Source organism: Nothobranchius furzeri, chromosome 4, assembly GCF_043380555.1.
Source record: "Nothobranchius furzeri strain GRZ-AD chromosome 4, NfurGRZ-RIMD1, whole genome shotgun sequence".
In the NCBI taxonomy this organism is placed as follows: domain Eukaryota; kingdom Metazoa; phylum Chordata; class Actinopteri; order Cyprinodontiformes; family Nothobranchiidae; genus Nothobranchius; species Nothobranchius furzeri.
Window position 1 is genome coordinate 83618833 of NC_091744.1, and position 17838 is coordinate 83636670.

Sequence of the window (17838 nt, forward strand, 5' to 3'; positions counted from 1 at the left end):
AAACGTAATAAAATTATTTATAAGTGCACTGAAAAAACTATTTGCTTGTTGAATGTAATACATTTATGCATAACTGCACTGAGAAAACAATTTGTTAGTTGAACATGATAAAATTATGTATGACAGCACTGAAAAGAAAAACAATTTGTTAGTTGAATGTAATAATGTTAAGAAATGCTTTCCACCCAACTGCAATGCTTTGATTTGCCAAATGAGAATTTTGTTGAGTGAACAAAACATAAACATGTTGGGTTCACTTGATCTGGTCATTGTTACTTAATTACGGTTGTTCCTCCTAATTAGATTTGTAAGTGTAAATGTGACAAGGTACCATTTGTCTTTTTACATTACGATCTCAGGTGGTTTCAACCCTCAAGTATAACAAAGAAATCTGGAGTGAATACTAAAAACAAACAAACTATGTAATCAGCTGGTTTGTTTTTAGATTATTTATTTAAACCTTCATGGTTCGTTATCCGAATTACTTCATTGCTGTTTCACTCAGCCTGATACGTGCTAGTTTTCTGGGAGTTTTCCTAAACCAGACGATAAGGGTGTGGAAAATTACTTTATCTGGAAATATAAGAGATATCTAAATGAACCTGATGGTATACGGTCAAGCAGCTGCTAATTGTAACATTTAGACTGGAACCAACCACAAGGGGGCAGTCATTACACACTCTGTGTTTCAGTGTAGCACAATAAAACAGCCTGGATGTAAAACAAACACAGCACTATATGACAAATATCAAAAACAACCCATCCAATATGGAGCTTCTTTTGTTTTTGACACAGCACAGCAGTCACACCATCGGTTAACTTTTCAGAATGGCTAAATAATTTTACCCTGCATGACTTTCTGCACATCTGGAAACAGGAGAAAACATTTTAAACTGCAGGTTTTCTTCTGTTAGAACATGCTTTTTGCTTGCTTTTCTGTTGTGTTCCAACAAAACTGAAGTTCTCTCAAGATGACTCGAGTTTGTGGCTCCTCAACCCAAAGAGACGGCGCTTTTTCACACTTTCAACAAGAACAAATTCAATGAGCGGAACAGCTGAGTGAATTATGACGGCTGCTGCGGTGCTTCTTAACTCAATCATGCACGAGTCCGGTTGTGATAAACTGTTGTAATAAAAAGTGGAGGCAGACAGATTGGTTGTGCTGAGCTGTAAGAGGGAAGGGAGTGTGAACATAAGAGGAGAACTCTTATGATTTATTCATTTATTAAAAAAAAGAAATCCTGGTTTATTTATGACTTGTTTAAAAATAGCTTGAATAAACTGAACGAGTGAAACGGATGTTCCAACCCAGATTCTTGTATTTCACATCAACTCCGAAGCACCCAAACATCTGTTTCTCTACAAACAGAACACAAGCATGTTAACTCCTCCTGCAGACAAAAACCAAGTGTTACGCAGCACAGTTTTGTCCTGCAGGACTTTCCATGTGCTTGAGTAGAAATGAATGCAAGAACTGCGTCTTAAATTTATCGCAAATAGAAAAGAGGTACAGGTTGCTCAAAGGTGTCCTAAAAAAGTTTGTGAAGAAATGAGGAAGAGGACAAGGACAGCAAGCTGTGGATCTCTCTGGCATTCATTCAGATCTGGATAAGTACATCATGGCCCGGTACGTCGCCGGTACGTCCCGGTACGTGCCCAGTACCCGGTACGTCTCAGTACGTCCCAGTACATCCTCGGTACCCCCGGTACGTCCCCAGTACGTCTCGGTAGGTCCCAGTACATCCTCGATACCCCCGGTACGTCTCGGTACGTCCCGATACATCCTTGGTACCCCTGGTATGCCCTCTGTACCCCCGGTACGTCCTCGGTACGTCCTCGGTCCTCAGTAGCCGGTGCGTCCCGGTACGTCCTCGGTACCCCCGGTACGTCCCGGTACGTCCTCAGTACCTGGAATGCAGGACAAACCTCTCATCCCAGATTGAAGTAGAGAAGTGGGAGGCCTCCCATTGACTCATACCTGTATACCCACTGACACCCACCAAAATCTGACACTATGCAGCTACGAGCAAACTGAAGTCAACGCAGCTTTCAACCAGTAAACTGTGGCTGAGCGGCTCTGCTTCCTTAGGCCTTCTAGGCTGCAACACTTTAAACATGAGGCCTCCCCTGGAGCCAGCAGGAGTAATAGCTTATGGCTGCAGAGCCGGAGACCGCGGATTCAGGCGTCTACCCTTGTCGAGACAGCGACATCTAATTGACGGATGTTTATGGGCCTTAGGTTTAGGTTTTGGGACACCATTTAGCTTCTGTCCTTTTGCCGTGAGAGCGTAAGGGGTGGGTGACTGAGAGTATGTGAACAGGGTGAGATGAAGAAGAAGAAGAAGAAAATATCATTTCTATAGCGCCTATCAGGGACGAAATTTTGATTTCAGAAGTGGGGGGGACACAGCAGGCTTGTGCGGATTTGGGGTGGGGGGTGTTATGTAAAGACCCCTTGACACGTCACGTGCCCATCTCAATAATTTTTCCATCCTCTATATCTATATCTATCTATATATCTATATATATATATATATATATATATATATATATATATATATATATATATATCAAAGTTAAAAAATTTACAACTCTATTATTATTTTTATTTATTATCATTATTGAAGTGCAGTTTTGGCTGTTGACAATGGATAGGCCATTGTATTTATTGTTTTGGGTCTTTTTTATTGTTTTTGGTGCAACATTTTCTAACAGGGAGTGAGATTCCTTTTTTATTTAATTTTTGTTTGTTATTTTTATTCATTTAGAAGTTCTGGTTCTGGACATTTCAATGTTAAATGAAGGTTTATTTGTTGCATTTTAAAGGGTGTACTTGCATTATTATGATATATTAACATTATATTAGTGGTTATTATGGTCTAGATAATGTTGACAATATCGTTTATCATCAACAATTTGTTGGACAAAATATCGTCCAGCAAAATTTGTTACCTTCCCAGGCCTAGTCAAAAGTATAAAAATTATTTATACATAAACGGTCCTCCTGAGATCTGGCCGTTTGTTCATTTGCTGTGTTAGAGGACATGCTGAACTAATGTTTTACACATGATCATCACCTTAACATTTGAGTGTATAAAAACATATTAAATATGTTTTTTCCCTTAAAAGTGTTTAAACAGTTGTTGCATTTCAACACACAAAAAATGAATGGAAAAAATAAGATAAATCTAATGAAAAGTGTACATCTTTGACATTAAGCTTAAAAAAATCTGTTGACGATGATGATACTGTTCATTTTTCAGAGCTTTTTAATGTGAACATATACATTGCAATAGATAAGTTTACAATAAAGTTAAATGATAAAAGTTTTGAAGTTACACTTCTACTACTACTAGTAATAATAATTATGATGATAATAGTAATAATAAAAAAAATAATTATTATAATAATACGAACAAATTGTGTCTGAGGAGTCAGTTATGTGGAGGAGATGAGTTTGTAAAAGTTAGTTTTGAGTATGTTTGTGAAGGAGGAGGTGAGTGAGCTTAATGCAGGGGTGTCACATGTTCCAACTTACGTTTTGACTTTGAAAGAAGTCTCTTATATCCACTTTTCGTTTTCTTGACATGCTGCCTCCTGGCTGTGCCTAACTACCAAAGACTCACAAATGAACACTTATTCAAATGTTATGTAATGGAAGCTGAGCTGAGCTCTGATATTACACAGCGTCTAGTTGACGATGTGACTCAGTACCGGTGTTCCCTAGCGGCTCCAAACTAGCAAAACAACGTGAGCACGTTCTGTTTACAACTTGAGTGACAGCAGCAACAGCCAATAATACGTTAGCAAGTATCAGCAGAGCCAATAGATTAGCTTTTGGGCGGGTCTAATAGGAAACCGGTTTCCGTTTCGGTCCTAGTGCTCAACCAAATCCATTTAATGGAGCGTAACATTGTTTTTGGACGGAAAAAAGTGCAGGGGACCAAAACTGCCTTTTGAAAAAGTGGGGGGGACATGTCCCACCCGTCCCCCCCCCAAAATTACGTCCCAGGCGCCTATCAAGATAAAAATCACGAGGCGCTTCAATGATGCATGTGTCTCATGCTCAGCGCATGATAGTTGGCAGCCCTGAGTTGAATTCTGTTGAATGGAGTATAATCATGAGGATGGGATCATGGGATACCTCCCAATGATGATCCGGCTCCCGTCTCTCACTTCATAGAGCCGGTTCGTTCGCGACCGACACATCACTAGTCTGCAGCAATACCCTTTTCAGCAGGAGGGCAAGACGCTAGTGCTGATAGGTCATCTGCTACATGTCAACAGGACACGCCCCTAATAATTCATCATTTCAAGCATTTAATTACACCTAAACAGATGAGTTACACAAAAATTCACCTCCCCCAGAGTTGTTGTGACTGTAAACCAGATCTAATAAACGTAAAATGTTTTTTTGAACCAAGCTGTAAACATGTTTATTCCTGCTGTCAAGTTGGCATTTTCAACATGTGAGTCGAAGAGGATTTGCTCACTCCTGGAGCCAGCCCCTAGTGGATGAGGGGGGGAACTGCAGCTTCTGTCCCTTCCTCGTTGGCTTCTCTCAGGCCTAGTCCACACATAGCCGGGGTTTTTTAAAAACGAATATCCGCCCCTCCAAAAACTTGCATCCACACCACCGCGTTTTTAAAATAAAAAACTCTGTCCACACGTACCCGGATAAATACGTTGTTAAGGACATGCCAGACCTGTAGGCGGCAGTACTTCCCCCGTTCTTAACCTCGTCCTTCGTCTGTGGTCTTCCGCAAGGAGCAGTAATTCCGCTTGCAAAAACAAACGAGCAGAAAGCGCTTGGACAATTGCTGGATCGGGTAGTGACAGAGCGCAGCTCTGAGGGCTTCCATGATGCCGGCTAGCGTAAACACAGGTCGCACACGTGATGTCGGCATTTTTTTGTCACGGAAAGTGACGTTGCGGACCTTAAAACTCCGGTTTTGTCTGTCCACACGCAGACACCCAAAACGGAGAAAACGCAGATCTTCACTTTGGCCGGAGTTTTTAAAAAGATCCGTTTTCGTGTGAAAAAACTCCGTTTTCGTGTGGATGACAGGCCAAAACGTAGAAAAATATCTACGTTTTGGCAGATCCCCGGCTACGTGTGGACAGGGCCTTAGCTGCTTGAGTTTCTTCCTTCATTGGGACATGCTGATTCAAGGCTGTGTGTCTAAACTTGTGGTGTTGAACCAACTTTTCTCAGAACGAACCGTTTCTCCACAGACATTAAAACGTTTATTTCTGTTACATTTGAAACCCCAGGTGCCAAAACTCAACAAGCTAAAAGTGGTTTTAAATTCTAGCAGCAATTTAACCATTTTGGAGTTTTTCTCTTGGCCCTGTGGAGCACTGAGGGGAAAGAAACAAGCTAACGGCTAAAACAAAAGGCCTAACTCTAAACCTTTGGGTTCGGGTTAACATGTAAAATTCCCAATTTAAGACTTGGTGAAGGACATCTAGAAAACAAATTACTCAGTAAAATAAACTACTAAAGTAAAACAACTCATAGGAATTGGATGTTTTAATAAAAGTTGGAACTTTTATGAGTTGCCTCTCATCAACTGCCTATTAATTAGACATAATCTAACCATATAATAAAAAAAATCTATATTTTCTGATGGATCTTTCTTGGTGTGGTTGTTTTAGGCTTTATTTGTTTTGTAAATATGAAATAAACCAACCTGCTCAGAATCCATACGGCCAGCCCACCTTCAACTTCTTTGGGTCTGGTGCTTCACGTCCCGCCATATGGTCCAGTCCACGGTCCTCAGATCAAGCTTTGTTAAAGCGTGGGGTTTTACAATAATAAACGATCATGGAGCAGCAGATATGGCTCCTTCTGAGTCCCAAAATGAACAGGTGAGTCTCATCAAACCAGCCAACTCCCTGTGGTGCGTTCACTGCTTCAGGAACTTTCTCAGTCCAAAAGGAATGAGAGGAAATATGCCACAACTCCTCAAATGCGTGTGAATGTAGCTCGTAGTATGAAGGAGTATTGAGATCCACATCTCTAACAGCGCTAAAGGCAGACAGATGGATGAGTTGCACTCAAAATCCATGAGCTTCAAACAGGATGTGACACAAAATAAACTCGAAATGCGAGAAATTTGAAAGAAAACAGTGAAAAGTGTTGAAAACTATTTAAGAAGATTCATGAAACCAAAAATGGTTTCGTTCATGAAGGTCACGATGGAAAATAAACACTTCTGTGTATCTCAGTCTGCAGATGTTTCAGGACCATCTCAGTCAAGACCCCCTCTTTAATCTTGAGACAATGCTGCAGTATTCAGCCAATAAGCACGGCTCTGCATCCACATTAGTGCACCAGCTCATCATTTGCACTGCGTGCTTGGAGCCAAGGTAATGTGTCTGTAAAATGGAGGCATGGCTGCCAAATTTCAAATTAAATGACCTGCAGCAGACCTGGGATATCTGCTGCTTCCAGGCACCAGGAGCTTTAAGGAAATCTGGATTTAGGGGGCTGCCAGGGGGACCATCTGCGTGCTGAGTCATAAGCTCCTTCTGCTGCGCCGTCACCCTTAACTCTGCTTCTCCATCCTCATTTCAATATTTGAAAACCGTCTCGGAGCATACAATAGATTCTCCTTGTGTTTTAACATTATTTTAGTTTGCGAGAAGCCGAGCTGTCTAATCGTGAAAGTCACCCGGATTAGAAGGCTCCAGTTCCTTTGTCAACATTTGTTTCTTTATTACGTTGCTTTGAGTGATCCAAATGAACGTGAACACACCAGTGGCGGCTCCAGAAGTGTTTTTCTGCAGCTGCTATGAAGGAGCTAGTCTTTTTATTGAGGGTGCTATGAAGGAAGTGGTCATGCGTACCTATTGTTTAAAACACCTTCAACACTAGCAGATACACATGCGTGCACAACACCTCGACAACACCTGAAACAATCATTAATATACATCATAAACATATGAACAATCGCTGACTTTTCCATGAAATCATAAACACATACAGCCACACAGAAAAACATCTATAGTGTTGCAAGGTTAGCTAACGTTAGCGTTAGCATTTCCAGCGGCAAAACCCTGGACTGCTGCGGCGGTTGAGGTTTGACTCTCTTCATCCAGATCCGTAGGTGTTTGTGGGTCTGAGATCACTTCCAAAGATTCATTCGTTTCTGACTGAACCCGTGGAAATGTGGGCAACAAAAACCGATCCATTTTACCACAAGCTAGCTCTACCTTTCACTCGTTAGCAGGTGGAAAAATGAGGTCAAAGGTTAACATCAATTTCCTGTTTTGGTTAAAGTTTTTACTATCTATATGATAATTTACTGATTATTTTTGTTTTGTATGTTAAATATGATCACATCCACACGTTACATTAAAATTAAATTGTAAAAAAAAAAAAAAGAATTCTAATATTTACTTGGAGGTGCTATGACTAATCATGGGGTAGCTATAGCGCCCCCTAGCATCCCCCGGCGCTTCCACTGGAACACACCGACAGTCACTGACTCGTCGTCTCCACTGGACAGGAAATGTCAGTGCAAGGATTTGTTCAAACATTCTTCTTCTGCAGTCTCGTTAAATGTCATCAGGTGAAGAAAACAGGATTAGAGGAAATTAGAATCTGGCGTGGATCTGACCGGAGTTGGTCCGAAGATAGATTGTTACGTAAGTCATATTTGTGAGATAAAACTTTCACACTCGTCTTCTCAGCAGCAGTAGCTCAGGAGGTAGAACGGGTTGTTTAGTCATTGGACGGTTGTAGGATTAACCCCAGCTGCCATTGTGTCCTTGGGCAAGACACTTCACCCACTTTACCTGCTGGTGGTGGTCAGAGGGACCGGTGGCGCCTGTGCTTGCCAGCCCCGCCTCCCTCAGTGCGCCCCAGGGCAATACGCTGTAGCTCATCCCCACCAGGGTGAGAATGTGTGTGTGAATGCTTGTGTTGTAAAGCGTCTTGAGGGGTTCTGGGAATCTTGAAGGCACCATATCAAATCCAAACCACTTACCATGTCCCCACACACACACTACAGAAAGCTGAGAATCTCTGCAAGGATTCATTAAATGAGATCACATTTGTCACCTCATAAAGGACCTCAAGAGACAAGACAAGACAATACTGGTGAAGAAGATTGCAGAAAACATTTTCTCATTAGGTGTTTTTGTTCATCCTAAAAGATCTCCGATCTCAAACTTTTCACACTACCGTTACCTTCCTGTTAGACCGTAATTTAAACACAACTCTACAGCGATGTGCAGCTTCTCTGTCTGGAATTCTGCAAATGTTTCTTCTAAAATAAAAATAAAATGTAAATTTTTGTGTGATGCAATGGCTAAAAAAAATAACATTTGCAGGAACTGCAGCAAACTCAATGGATCCGATTGTAACTGCCCCATTGACATATATACTGGACAATTCATGTCCATAGACTCCAATAATAAGTTTTTGTGCCAAAATGGGAGGTGGCCACCATCGTCATTTTGACCGTGTCACAGATTCCGTCAAGCTCAGACAATTCCAAAAAAGGGAAAAGAGGTGGAACTGAGGGCAGGGCTGTAAGGCTGGGATCAAATGACGACACCCGACGAACTGAAGCGATGTAGCTACAAGCTATGGATAACAAGCTAACCCAAAGGAGGTGGGAGCTAAGCTAACGGAGGTAGCAACCTAGCTACAACTGGAGCTAACTGTGCTTTACACCGGAGCTTCTGAGTCAGAGATGCGCCGGGCTGACCGCTGGGTAAAACCGGGTGGAACACAGAGGTCTCCGAGACCTCCACAAGCCGGCAGCCGCGCATCAGACAGGCATCGTTGCGGTCAGAGATGCGCCGAGCTGCAGCTGAGGGGAGGGGACCATACCGATAGTCGGAACCCAGCTCTAACATGTTATATTTCAACCCATTTTCTAAAATGCAGCATTATGTTAAATGCACTGGGTTTTACCCTATTGAATTTACATTTCATGGTTAAACAGTACATTTTAAAATCTAAGCTCAGCTAGTGCAAGAGCGGCAGTGACCTAAAATACATAAATATAATTTTACTTACCAAAAGAGACTCCTTGGATGCTCAATTAGTGCAATTAATACCACACAGCAAGTCACTTTGTCCAACAATTGCACAAATAATATCCAAAAAGAACGCACAAACGCTACAACTAATGGTCTAAGTTGAGAGACTGAAACAAATAGCTGTTTTTACTAAACCAGAATTTGTTTGTGTTTCTTCCAACTGAAGCCATTCACAAAGTACCTGCAACAGGTGAGAGTCGTTATCTATGATCAATATTTTACTTTTTTATTTAGGTTTTGGTTTATTAAAATACTTCAGTTTTGTGCAGCGCATTAATCAGTCAAGGTTGTTTTAATTGTGTTTTATAAACTGCTGAAAAGTCAAACAGCAGCCAAATAAACGATGTTTGTGGTTTCTTTATTGTCCTGAAGTGGCTCCTAATCTGTTTCACTCACTGGACATTTTTTTTATCCAAATAGACTAAAGCATTAAAAAGCACATTTTTGAAAATGTAATTTACATTCAGTGGAGCGGGTGTAAAGTCTTGTTCTCTCAGTAAATGCTTTTTTGAATGAAGAATTTAAGCGGCACGTGAGCCTCGCTGCTCTCTGTGGTTGGTTTCAGCGGAACATTTCCGCCCCCTGGCGGTGAGGCAGAGGGACTGCAGTGTTCCCTGTCGGATCCGGAAGATCTGGAAGAAGAAGATCATCGATCCGAAGAACCACGCGGAGAACGAGCCACCATGAGCGGAGCGGCGAGTTTTAAAAGCTGCGCTTCGGTTCTGGTAACGGGGGCGAACCGCGGGCTCGGGCTTCAGCTGGTGGACAGTCTGGTGAGAGGAGGTTTCTGCCCGGGAAAGATCATAGCGACAACCAGAAACTCCTCCGCCACCCAGGTAAAAATAAAAAAAAATAACAAAAAACTACAACTAAAACAATTTGAGTTGTTAGCTTCTCTTGTTCTACTTAAGTTCATGTTTTATGCAGGAAAAATCTAATTTAAAACAAACAGTGAGTTACGTAATCATGTCATAGCAACACTTACCACTAGGGGGCGCTGACGTCCTCATAGAGAAGCAGATGTATTTATTATTTATTTATTTACAGAAACTTCAAGAACTGGCCGAGAATCATCCCAACATCCACATAGTAACTTTAGGTAAGGAAGTTTGCTTCAGTTTATTAATAATAATAATAATAATAAACCATATTTTAAAATGGCCAACACTATACAAGTACAGTACATTGGACCAAAAATGAACAAAAGTGACCTATAATTCAAATCAATTCAAGTTTATTTAGAAAGCGCCAAATCACGACAAGAGTCGTCTCAAGGCACTTCACATAATAAACATTCCAATTCACAGTTCATTAATCCAATCAGAAATAATGTGTCCTATATAAGGAACCCAGCAAATTGCATCAAGTCACTGACGAGTGTCAGTGACTATGCAGCAATCCTCATACTAAGCAAGCATGCAGCGACAGTGGAGAGGAAAACTCCCTTTTAACAGGAAGAAACCTCCAGAGGATCCTGGCTCAGTATAAGCAGCCATCCTCCATGACTCACGGGATCAAGAAGACAGAGTACACACACACACACACACACATAATAATTTATCAACTGATTGACACAAAAATGTGTAAAACATCTGCCTAAGACACATCTCAAAAGGTGCTAATTAATAACAGGGAGTCGCAAAGCACAAAGGCGGAGATACAGAAGTTTATCTAAAAAACATTTTTCTCAGATGATTTCACAGATCAATCAATCAATCAATCAATACTTTATTAATCCCAGAGGGAAATTAGATGTGTCCCATCTTGTTGGGCGACTTGTGTTTCCTGTGTAGATGTAGCGAGTCAGGACAGCATCGAGCGGTGTGCCGAGGAGGTGGGCCGGCTGCTGGAGGAAGAAGGTCTGAACTGTCTGATCAACAACGCTGGGATCAAACTGGAGGCCGACTTCCACTCCGTCACTGCAGAGGCGATGATAGAAAGCTTCAACACCAACGCCGTGGCTCCGCTCATGATCACAAAGGTAATCTGTGGCTGCAGCTTGGATTAAAAACGTTTCACATCAAAGGAACATTTGTGATTGGGTAGAAAACTAAATAAATACTTGCCTGGTAACAACATCTCAGAGCCTTTCCACATGTGATGAATGATAACTAGAACTTTAGGTTCTGGTGGGTGTCAGAGGACAGCTGGGTCGGTTATTGCTGAGTTTCAGGGACAGTTGTAGTCTAAAGAGTACTTGTTTTTATTATTATTTACATTATATTGTTGCCCTCGTCCCATTTATTTTTATTTAAAACAAAAACATTTGATTGGTTTTCTGTTTGTGTTGAGAGGAGAGTTCGGCCACCAGGGGGCAGCACTGACCGTTCATATCCACTGACCCACAAAGCCTAAGCAACAGTTCGCCTGCTTCAGTTTCAGCTGTTTTTTTTTTTTTTTTGTTTTCCTTCGTAAGTAAAAGTGAAATAAATCTCGGCCTGACCTTGCCAGGATGTTCTTGTGTTTCTGCTCCATCAGGCTTTTCTGCCTCTGTTGAAGCGAGCTGCATCCAGAGGATCAGCAGGCGGGCCGGGGATTATGGGAATCCAGAGGGCAGCAGTTATTAACATGGGCTCTCTGCTGGGCTCCGTAGAGCTCAACTGGGGCGACGAGGCCCAGAACTTGAGATGGTACCCCTACAGGACCTCCAAGGTACTCAGGAGGAGAACTTCCTGCTAATGTGGCTCAGACTTTTCATTTATAATGTAAAAATGTTAAAAAAGACGGTAGAAATAAAAGAATGAGAGAACCATGTATTTTTATCTCCTCAGGCTTCTCTGAACATGGTCAGCCGCTGCATGGCGGGGGACCTGCGGGCTGATGGGATCCTCTGTGTGGCCGTGCACCCCGGCTGGGTCCGCACCGACATGGGGGGGTCTGAGGTAAAGTCTGGGGTCAAAGTTAGAAAATCCACGACTTGTAAAAACGTGTTTTAAAATCAACCAGGAAGCTCATTGAACTCGTAGTCGAGGATGTTGTCTCCGCTTCTTCTCTCCAGGCTCCTCTGAGTCCCGAGGAGAGCGTTTCCTCCATCTTATCTGTGATTGGTCGGCTGAGTGAAGAGGATCATGGGTCGTTTCTGAGCTTTAAGGGAGAGCGGTTGCCGTGGTAACGTGTTTGTTTCAAGGCTCTCTTGGACTTCCTTGAATTTTAAAAAACCAGTCGTATTGTTGTTTAAACAAGTCATCTTGTTGTTAAAACAAGTTCAAACAAGTCATCTTGTTAAAACAAGTCGTCTTGTTAAAACAAGTCTTGTTGTTAAAACAAGTCTTGTTGTTAACACAAGACATCTTGTTAAAACAAGTTAAAACAAGTCTTCTTGTTAAAACAAGTCATCTTGTTGTTTAAACAAGTTAAAACAAGTAGTCTTGTTGTTAACACGAGACATCTTGTTAAAACAAGTTCAAACAAGTCATCTTGTTGTTTAAACAAGTTAAAACAAGCCGTCTTGTTAAAACAAGTCATCTTGTTGTTTAAACAAGTTAAAACAAGTCGTCTTGTTAAAACAAGTCATCTTGTTGTTAAAACAAGTTCAAACAAAAAGTCTTGTTAAAACAAGTTAAAACAAGTCGTCTTGTTAAAACAAGTCGTCTTGTTAAAACAAGTTAAAACAAGTCGTCTTGTTAAAACAAGTCATCTTGTTGTTTAAACAAGTTAAAACAAGTCATCTTGTTGTTAAAACAAGTTAAAACAAGTCGTCTTGTTAAAACAAGTCATCTTGTTGTTAAAACAAGTTCAAACAAGTCGTCTTGTTAAAACAAGTCTTCTTGTTAAAACAAGTCATCTTGTTGTTTAAACAAGTTAAAACAAGTAGTCTTGTTGTTAACACGAGACATCTTGTTAAAACAAGTTCAAACAAGTCATCTTGTTAAAACAAGTCATCTTGTTGTTAAAACAAGTCATCTTGTTGTTTAAACAAGTTAAAACAAGCCGTCTTGTTAAAACAAGTCATCTTGTTGTTTAAACAAGTTAAAACAAGTCGTCTTGTTAAAACAAGTCATCTTGTTGTTAAAACAAGTTCAAACAAAAAGTCTTGTTAAAACAAGTTCAAACAAGTCGTCTTGTTAAAACAAGTCGTCTTGTTAAAACAAGTTAAAACAAGTTGTCTTGTTAAAACAAGTCATCTTGTTGTTTAAACAAGTTAAAACAAGTCATCTTGTTGTTAAAACAAGTTAAAACAAGTCGTCTTGTTAAAACAAGTCATCTTGTTGTTAAAACAAGTTCAAACAAGTCGTCTTGTTAAAACAAGTTCAAACAAGTCGTCTTGTTAAAACAAGTCGTCTTGTTGTTTAAACAAGTTAAAACAAGTCATCTTGTTGTTAAAACAAGTTAAAACAAGTCGTCTTGTTAAAACAAGTCATCTTGTTGTTAAAACAAGTTCAAACAAGTCGTCTTGTTAAAACAAGTTAAAACAAGTCGTCTTGTTAAAACAAGTCATCTTGTTGTTAAAACAAGTTAAAACAAGTCTTCTTGTTAAAACAAGTCATCTTGTTGTTTAAACAAGTTAAAACAAGTCATCTTGTTGTTAAAACAAGTTAAAACAAGTCGTCTTGTTAAAACAAGTCATCTTGTTGTTTAAACAAGTTAAAACAAGTCATCTTGTTGTTAAAACAAGTCATCTTGTTGTTAAAACAAGTTAAAACAAGTCGTCTTGTTAAAACAAGTTAAAACAAGTCGTCTTGTTAAAACAAGTCATCTTGTTGTTTAAACAAGTTAAAACAAGTCATCTTGTTGTTAAAACAAGTCATCTTGTTGTTAAAACAAGTTAAAACAAGTCGTCTTGTTAAAACAAGTTAAAACAAGTAGTCTTGTTAAAACAAGTCATCTTGTTGTTTAAACAAGTTCAAACAAGTCGTCTTGTCGTTTAAACAAGTTAAAACAAGTCGTCTTGTTAAAACAAGTCATCTTGTTGTTAAAACAAGTCGTCTTGTTAAAACAAGTCATCTTGTTGTTAAAACAAGTTCAAACAAGTCATCTTGTTGTTAAAACAAGTTAAAACAAGTCGTCTTGTTAAAACAAGTCATCTTGATGTTAAAACAAGTTCAAACAAGTCGTCTTGTTAAAACAAGTCGTCTTGTTAAAACAAGTCATCTTGTTGTTTAAACAAGTTAAAACAAGTCATCTTGTTGTTAAAACAAGTCGTCTTGTTAAAACAAGTCATCTTGTTGTTAAAACAAGTTAAAACAAGTCATCTTGTTAAAACAAGTCATCTTGTTGTTTAAACAAGTTAAAACAAGTCATCTTGTTGTTAAAACAAGTTAAAACAAGTTGTCTTGTTAAAGCAAGTCATCTTGTTGTTGAAACAAGTTCAAACAAGTCGTCTTGTTGTTTAAACAAGGTCAAACAAGTTGTCTTGTTAAAACAAGTCATCTTGTTGTTAAAACAAGTCGTCTTGTTAAAACAAGTCATCTTGTTGTTAAAACAAGTCGTCTTGTTAAAACAAGTCATCTTGTTGTTAAAACAAGTTCAAACAAGTCGTCTTGTTAAAACAAGTCATCTTGTTGTTAAAACAAGTCATCTTGTTGTTAAAACAAGTCATCTTGTTGTTAAAACAAGTCTTCTTGTTAAAACAAGTCATCTTGTTGTTAAAACAAGTTCAAACAAGTTGTCTTGTTAAAACAAGTTAAAACAAGTCGTCTTGTTAAAACAAGTCATCTTGTTGTTTAAACAAGTTAAAACAAGTCATCTTGTTGTTAAAACAAGTCATCTTGTTGTTAAAACAAGTTAAAACAAGTCGTCTTGTTAAAACAAGTTAAAACAAGTCGTCTTGTTAAAACAAGTCATCTTGTTGTTTAAACAAGTTCAAACAAGTCGTCTTGTTGTTTAAACAAGTTAAAACAAGTCGTCTTGTTAAAACAAGTCATCTTGTTGTTAAAACAAGTCATCTTGTTGTTAAAACAAGTCATCTTGTTGTTAAAACAAGTTCAAACAAGTCATCTTGTTGTTAAAACAAGTCGTCTTGTTAAAACAAGTCATCTTGTTGTTAAAACAAGTTCAAACAAGTCGTCTTGTTAAAACAAGTCGTCTTGTTAAAACAAGTCATCTTGTTGTTTAAACAAGTTAAAACAAGTCATCTTGTTGTTAAAACAAGTCGTCTTGTTAAAACAAGTAATCTTGTTGTTAAAACAAGTCATCTTGTTGTTTAAACAAGTTAAAACAAGTCATCTTGTTAAAACAAGTCATCTTGTTGTTTAAACAAGTTAAAACAAGTCATCTTGTTGTTTAAACAAGTTAAAACAAGTCGTCTTGTTAAAGCAAGTCATCTTGTTGTTGAAACAAGTTCAAACAAGTCGTGTTGTTGTTTAAACTAGTTCAAACAAGTCGTCTTGTTAAAACAAGTCATCTTGTTGTTAAAACAAGTCGTCTTGTTAAAACAAGTCATCTTGTTGTTAAAACAAGTCGTCTTGTTAAAACAAGTCATCTTGTTGTTAAAACAAGTCATCTTGTTGTTAAAACAAGTCATCTTCTTGTTAAAACAAGTCATCTTGTTGTTAAAACAAGTTCAAACAAGTTGTCTTGTTAAAACAAGTTAAAACAAGTCGTCTTGTTAAAACAAGTCATCTTGTTGTTTAAAGAAGTTAAAACAAGTCATCTTGTTGTTAAAACAAGTCGTCTTGTTAAAACAAGTCATCTTGTTGTTAAAACAAGTCGTCTTGTTAAAACAAGTCGTCTTGTTAAAACAAGTCATCTTGTTGTTAAAACAAGTTAAAACAAGTCGTCTTGTTAAAACAAGTCTTGTTGTTAACATAAGACGACTTTAGAAAAGTGAAATCTGTGTTTTTCTCAACGAAACAGAAAAGTCACATTTTTCAAAGCTGGAGGAAAATCTTTTTTAAGAGCGACTAAATGAGAAAAACTCCAACTTCTGCTTCATAAATGTTCTTATTCGTGTAAAATATACAAAATGTGACGTTTCTACATTGATGCCATTGATATTTGTTCGACTTCGTACCCGATGAGGATGAGAAGGGAAATAACATCTTGCAGACTTCAGCATTAAGACTTGATCCATTTAAAAGTCTGTTAACAACAATCTAAGCTAATAAATGTGTTGCAGCTTTCTGGTTCTTCTGGTTTTTGGTCTCTGGCTGATTACTGGATTGTCCCTCTGGCTCTCAGATGGACCTCGGCTCATTAGAGCTACATTTTCTCTGTAATTTGTTCATGGAGAGAGAAAAATGTTAAACTAAGGTGAGAAAAATATAAAAATCTACAGCTCTTTTTTAAAATAACTGAATAAAAAAGGTAAACTCTTTAAATTTGAATCTGAAAACTGAATCTGTTGTCTTTGGCTTTTCTCTCTGATCCCAGAACAGCTGATGTGGTCTGAACGGCATCGCTCTGATGTTGAGTGTGCTCTAACTTCTACTGCGGGTTGGGTGACCAGATGTCCCACATTTTCATTACTTTTCACGTGTCCCGCAAATTTAGACTCGTGTCCCGCATGAGTGACAGTTTCCCGTTTCGAGTTTCAATCTTATCAAATAAACTGGAGAAGTCTGCTGCTGTCAAACGGAGGCGGGACTTTAACGCAGATCCGGAGCGTGTGTGGAGCACGCTCGAGCCACCATAACAGGCGTGAGTCTGAGGTCAAAAGCAGGTTTTCCAGTAATTAGACAGGTCCATGATAAACACAATGGAGGCTCTAACACAGACAAGGTGCTGCGGTTTCAGATACCTGCGTACACGCTGAGCCCCTTAAAGCACAGAGAAGAAGTCATGAGCATAAATGGAAGCTTTGATCACTTATTCTCAGAATAAAGTAACTCTAAGAAACTATTATTAGATTAGATCTGAATTTTTTAGAGATTAGGATCAGATGTTTATTCTCATCTAAAATCTAGAAGAGATTTGTTGTCATGTTTTGTTTCTGAATTATGAAAAAAATAGCAAAAAAGTATGGATATTTTTTCTATGAGATGCTGATTTTAGTGGAAAATTAATTAAAAACAAACATAAATAGATCTAAAAAATATAACTGGTACTTTTACTGTCATTCTGTTGTGGAAAACATTCAATGAAAACTCTGAAAAGCTGCTTAAACCTGCATTTTTTTCTATTATTATTGTGGGCCTATCTATGTTATTAAAATGATCAGAGCCACTACAGAGTAATGTTGTTCAAATTCAAAGATACTTTATTAACCCCCAGAAACCCACATTTAGAAAACAACTGCAAAATCTTTTTTTAACCTTTCACATGTTGTTAGGAGGCCAGATAAACGGGCCTATTTACACATTTTAACAGCCAATAGTGTGGCAGAACTGAACAATAGGACCTATTAGCAATGTAAATGTGGTTTTAAAAAGAAAAAAATGGGGAAGGTTTATTTTTGTAGACTTAAATCTGATGTTGTAATGTTACAATCGTGGGTCTCTGGGGGTTAATCCCAGAGGGAAATTAGAGTTTCAGTACACACAATTCAGAGATCAGACATACGTACATAGGCATAGACACATGACAAGAATTGGTGACTGTGGTCATTCGCAACCCGAGTCGCGCTACCTTAATAGAGAACAGAGGGTTTATATGAGGATTGGTTCAGGTGGAGGAAAAAAAGGCACTTATGCAAAAAACACCTCAGACAGAAACGCAACAGACTTCAGACATTACACAACATAAGTGTCCACTAGGGGGAGAGGTAGGGTTGGGGACTCTCCTCACATCAGTGCATGCAGCCGCGATAAGCAGCACTCGTCACCTCAGTCTGGACAGGGGAAGGAGGTTGTTGGGTTAGAAAGCACAGTGACTCCTGGAAACGGTTCCACTGCCTTCACCGGT

At 39.0% G+C, this 17838-nt stretch overlaps 1 protein-coding gene across 3 annotated transcripts; it reads left to right on the plus strand.

Annotated features, from left to right (window-relative positions):
• Nucleotides 1-9524: 9524 nt before the first annotated feature.
• Nucleotides 9525-16589, plus strand: si:dkey-12e7.4 (C-signal). 3 transcript variants are annotated; one of them, XM_015965217.3, is made up of 8 exons: nucleotides 9525-9893; nucleotides 10105-10156; nucleotides 10851-11038; nucleotides 11536-11709; nucleotides 11829-11939; nucleotides 12056-12165; nucleotides 16115-16248; nucleotides 16369-16589. In XM_015965217.3, the coding sequence occupies exons 1-7, from the start codon at nucleotides 9741-9743 to the stop codon at nucleotides 16212-16214; spliced, it is 888 nt and encodes a 295-aa protein (XP_015820703.3). In that variant the 5' UTR covers nucleotides 9525-9740; the 3' UTR covers nucleotides 16215-16248; nucleotides 16369-16589. The 3 variants fall into 3 exon arrangements, with proteins under 3 accessions (XP_015820703.3, XP_015820704.3, XP_015820702.3); XM_015965218.3 differs by having other exon boundaries at nucleotides 16374-16504; XM_015965216.3 differs by having other exon boundaries at nucleotides 16115-16445.
• The last annotated feature ends 1249 nt before the right edge of the window (nucleotides 16590-17838 follow it).

Excerpts from the sequence above, each read along its gene's own strand:
- si:dkey-12e7.4 (XM_015965217.3), top strand. The coding sequence starts at position 9,741 with ATGAGCGGAGCGGCGAGTTTTAAAAGCTGCGCTTCGGTTCTGGTAACG. Across the intron at positions 11,039-11,535 it reads CTCCGCTCATGATCACAAAG|GCTTTTCTGCCTCTGTTGAA; the intron begins GTAATCTGTGGC and ends CTGCTCCATCAG. Across the intron at positions 11,710-11,828 it reads ACCCCTACAGGACCTCCAAG|GCTTCTCTGAACATGGTCAG; the intron begins GTACTCAGGAGG and ends TTATCTCCTCAG.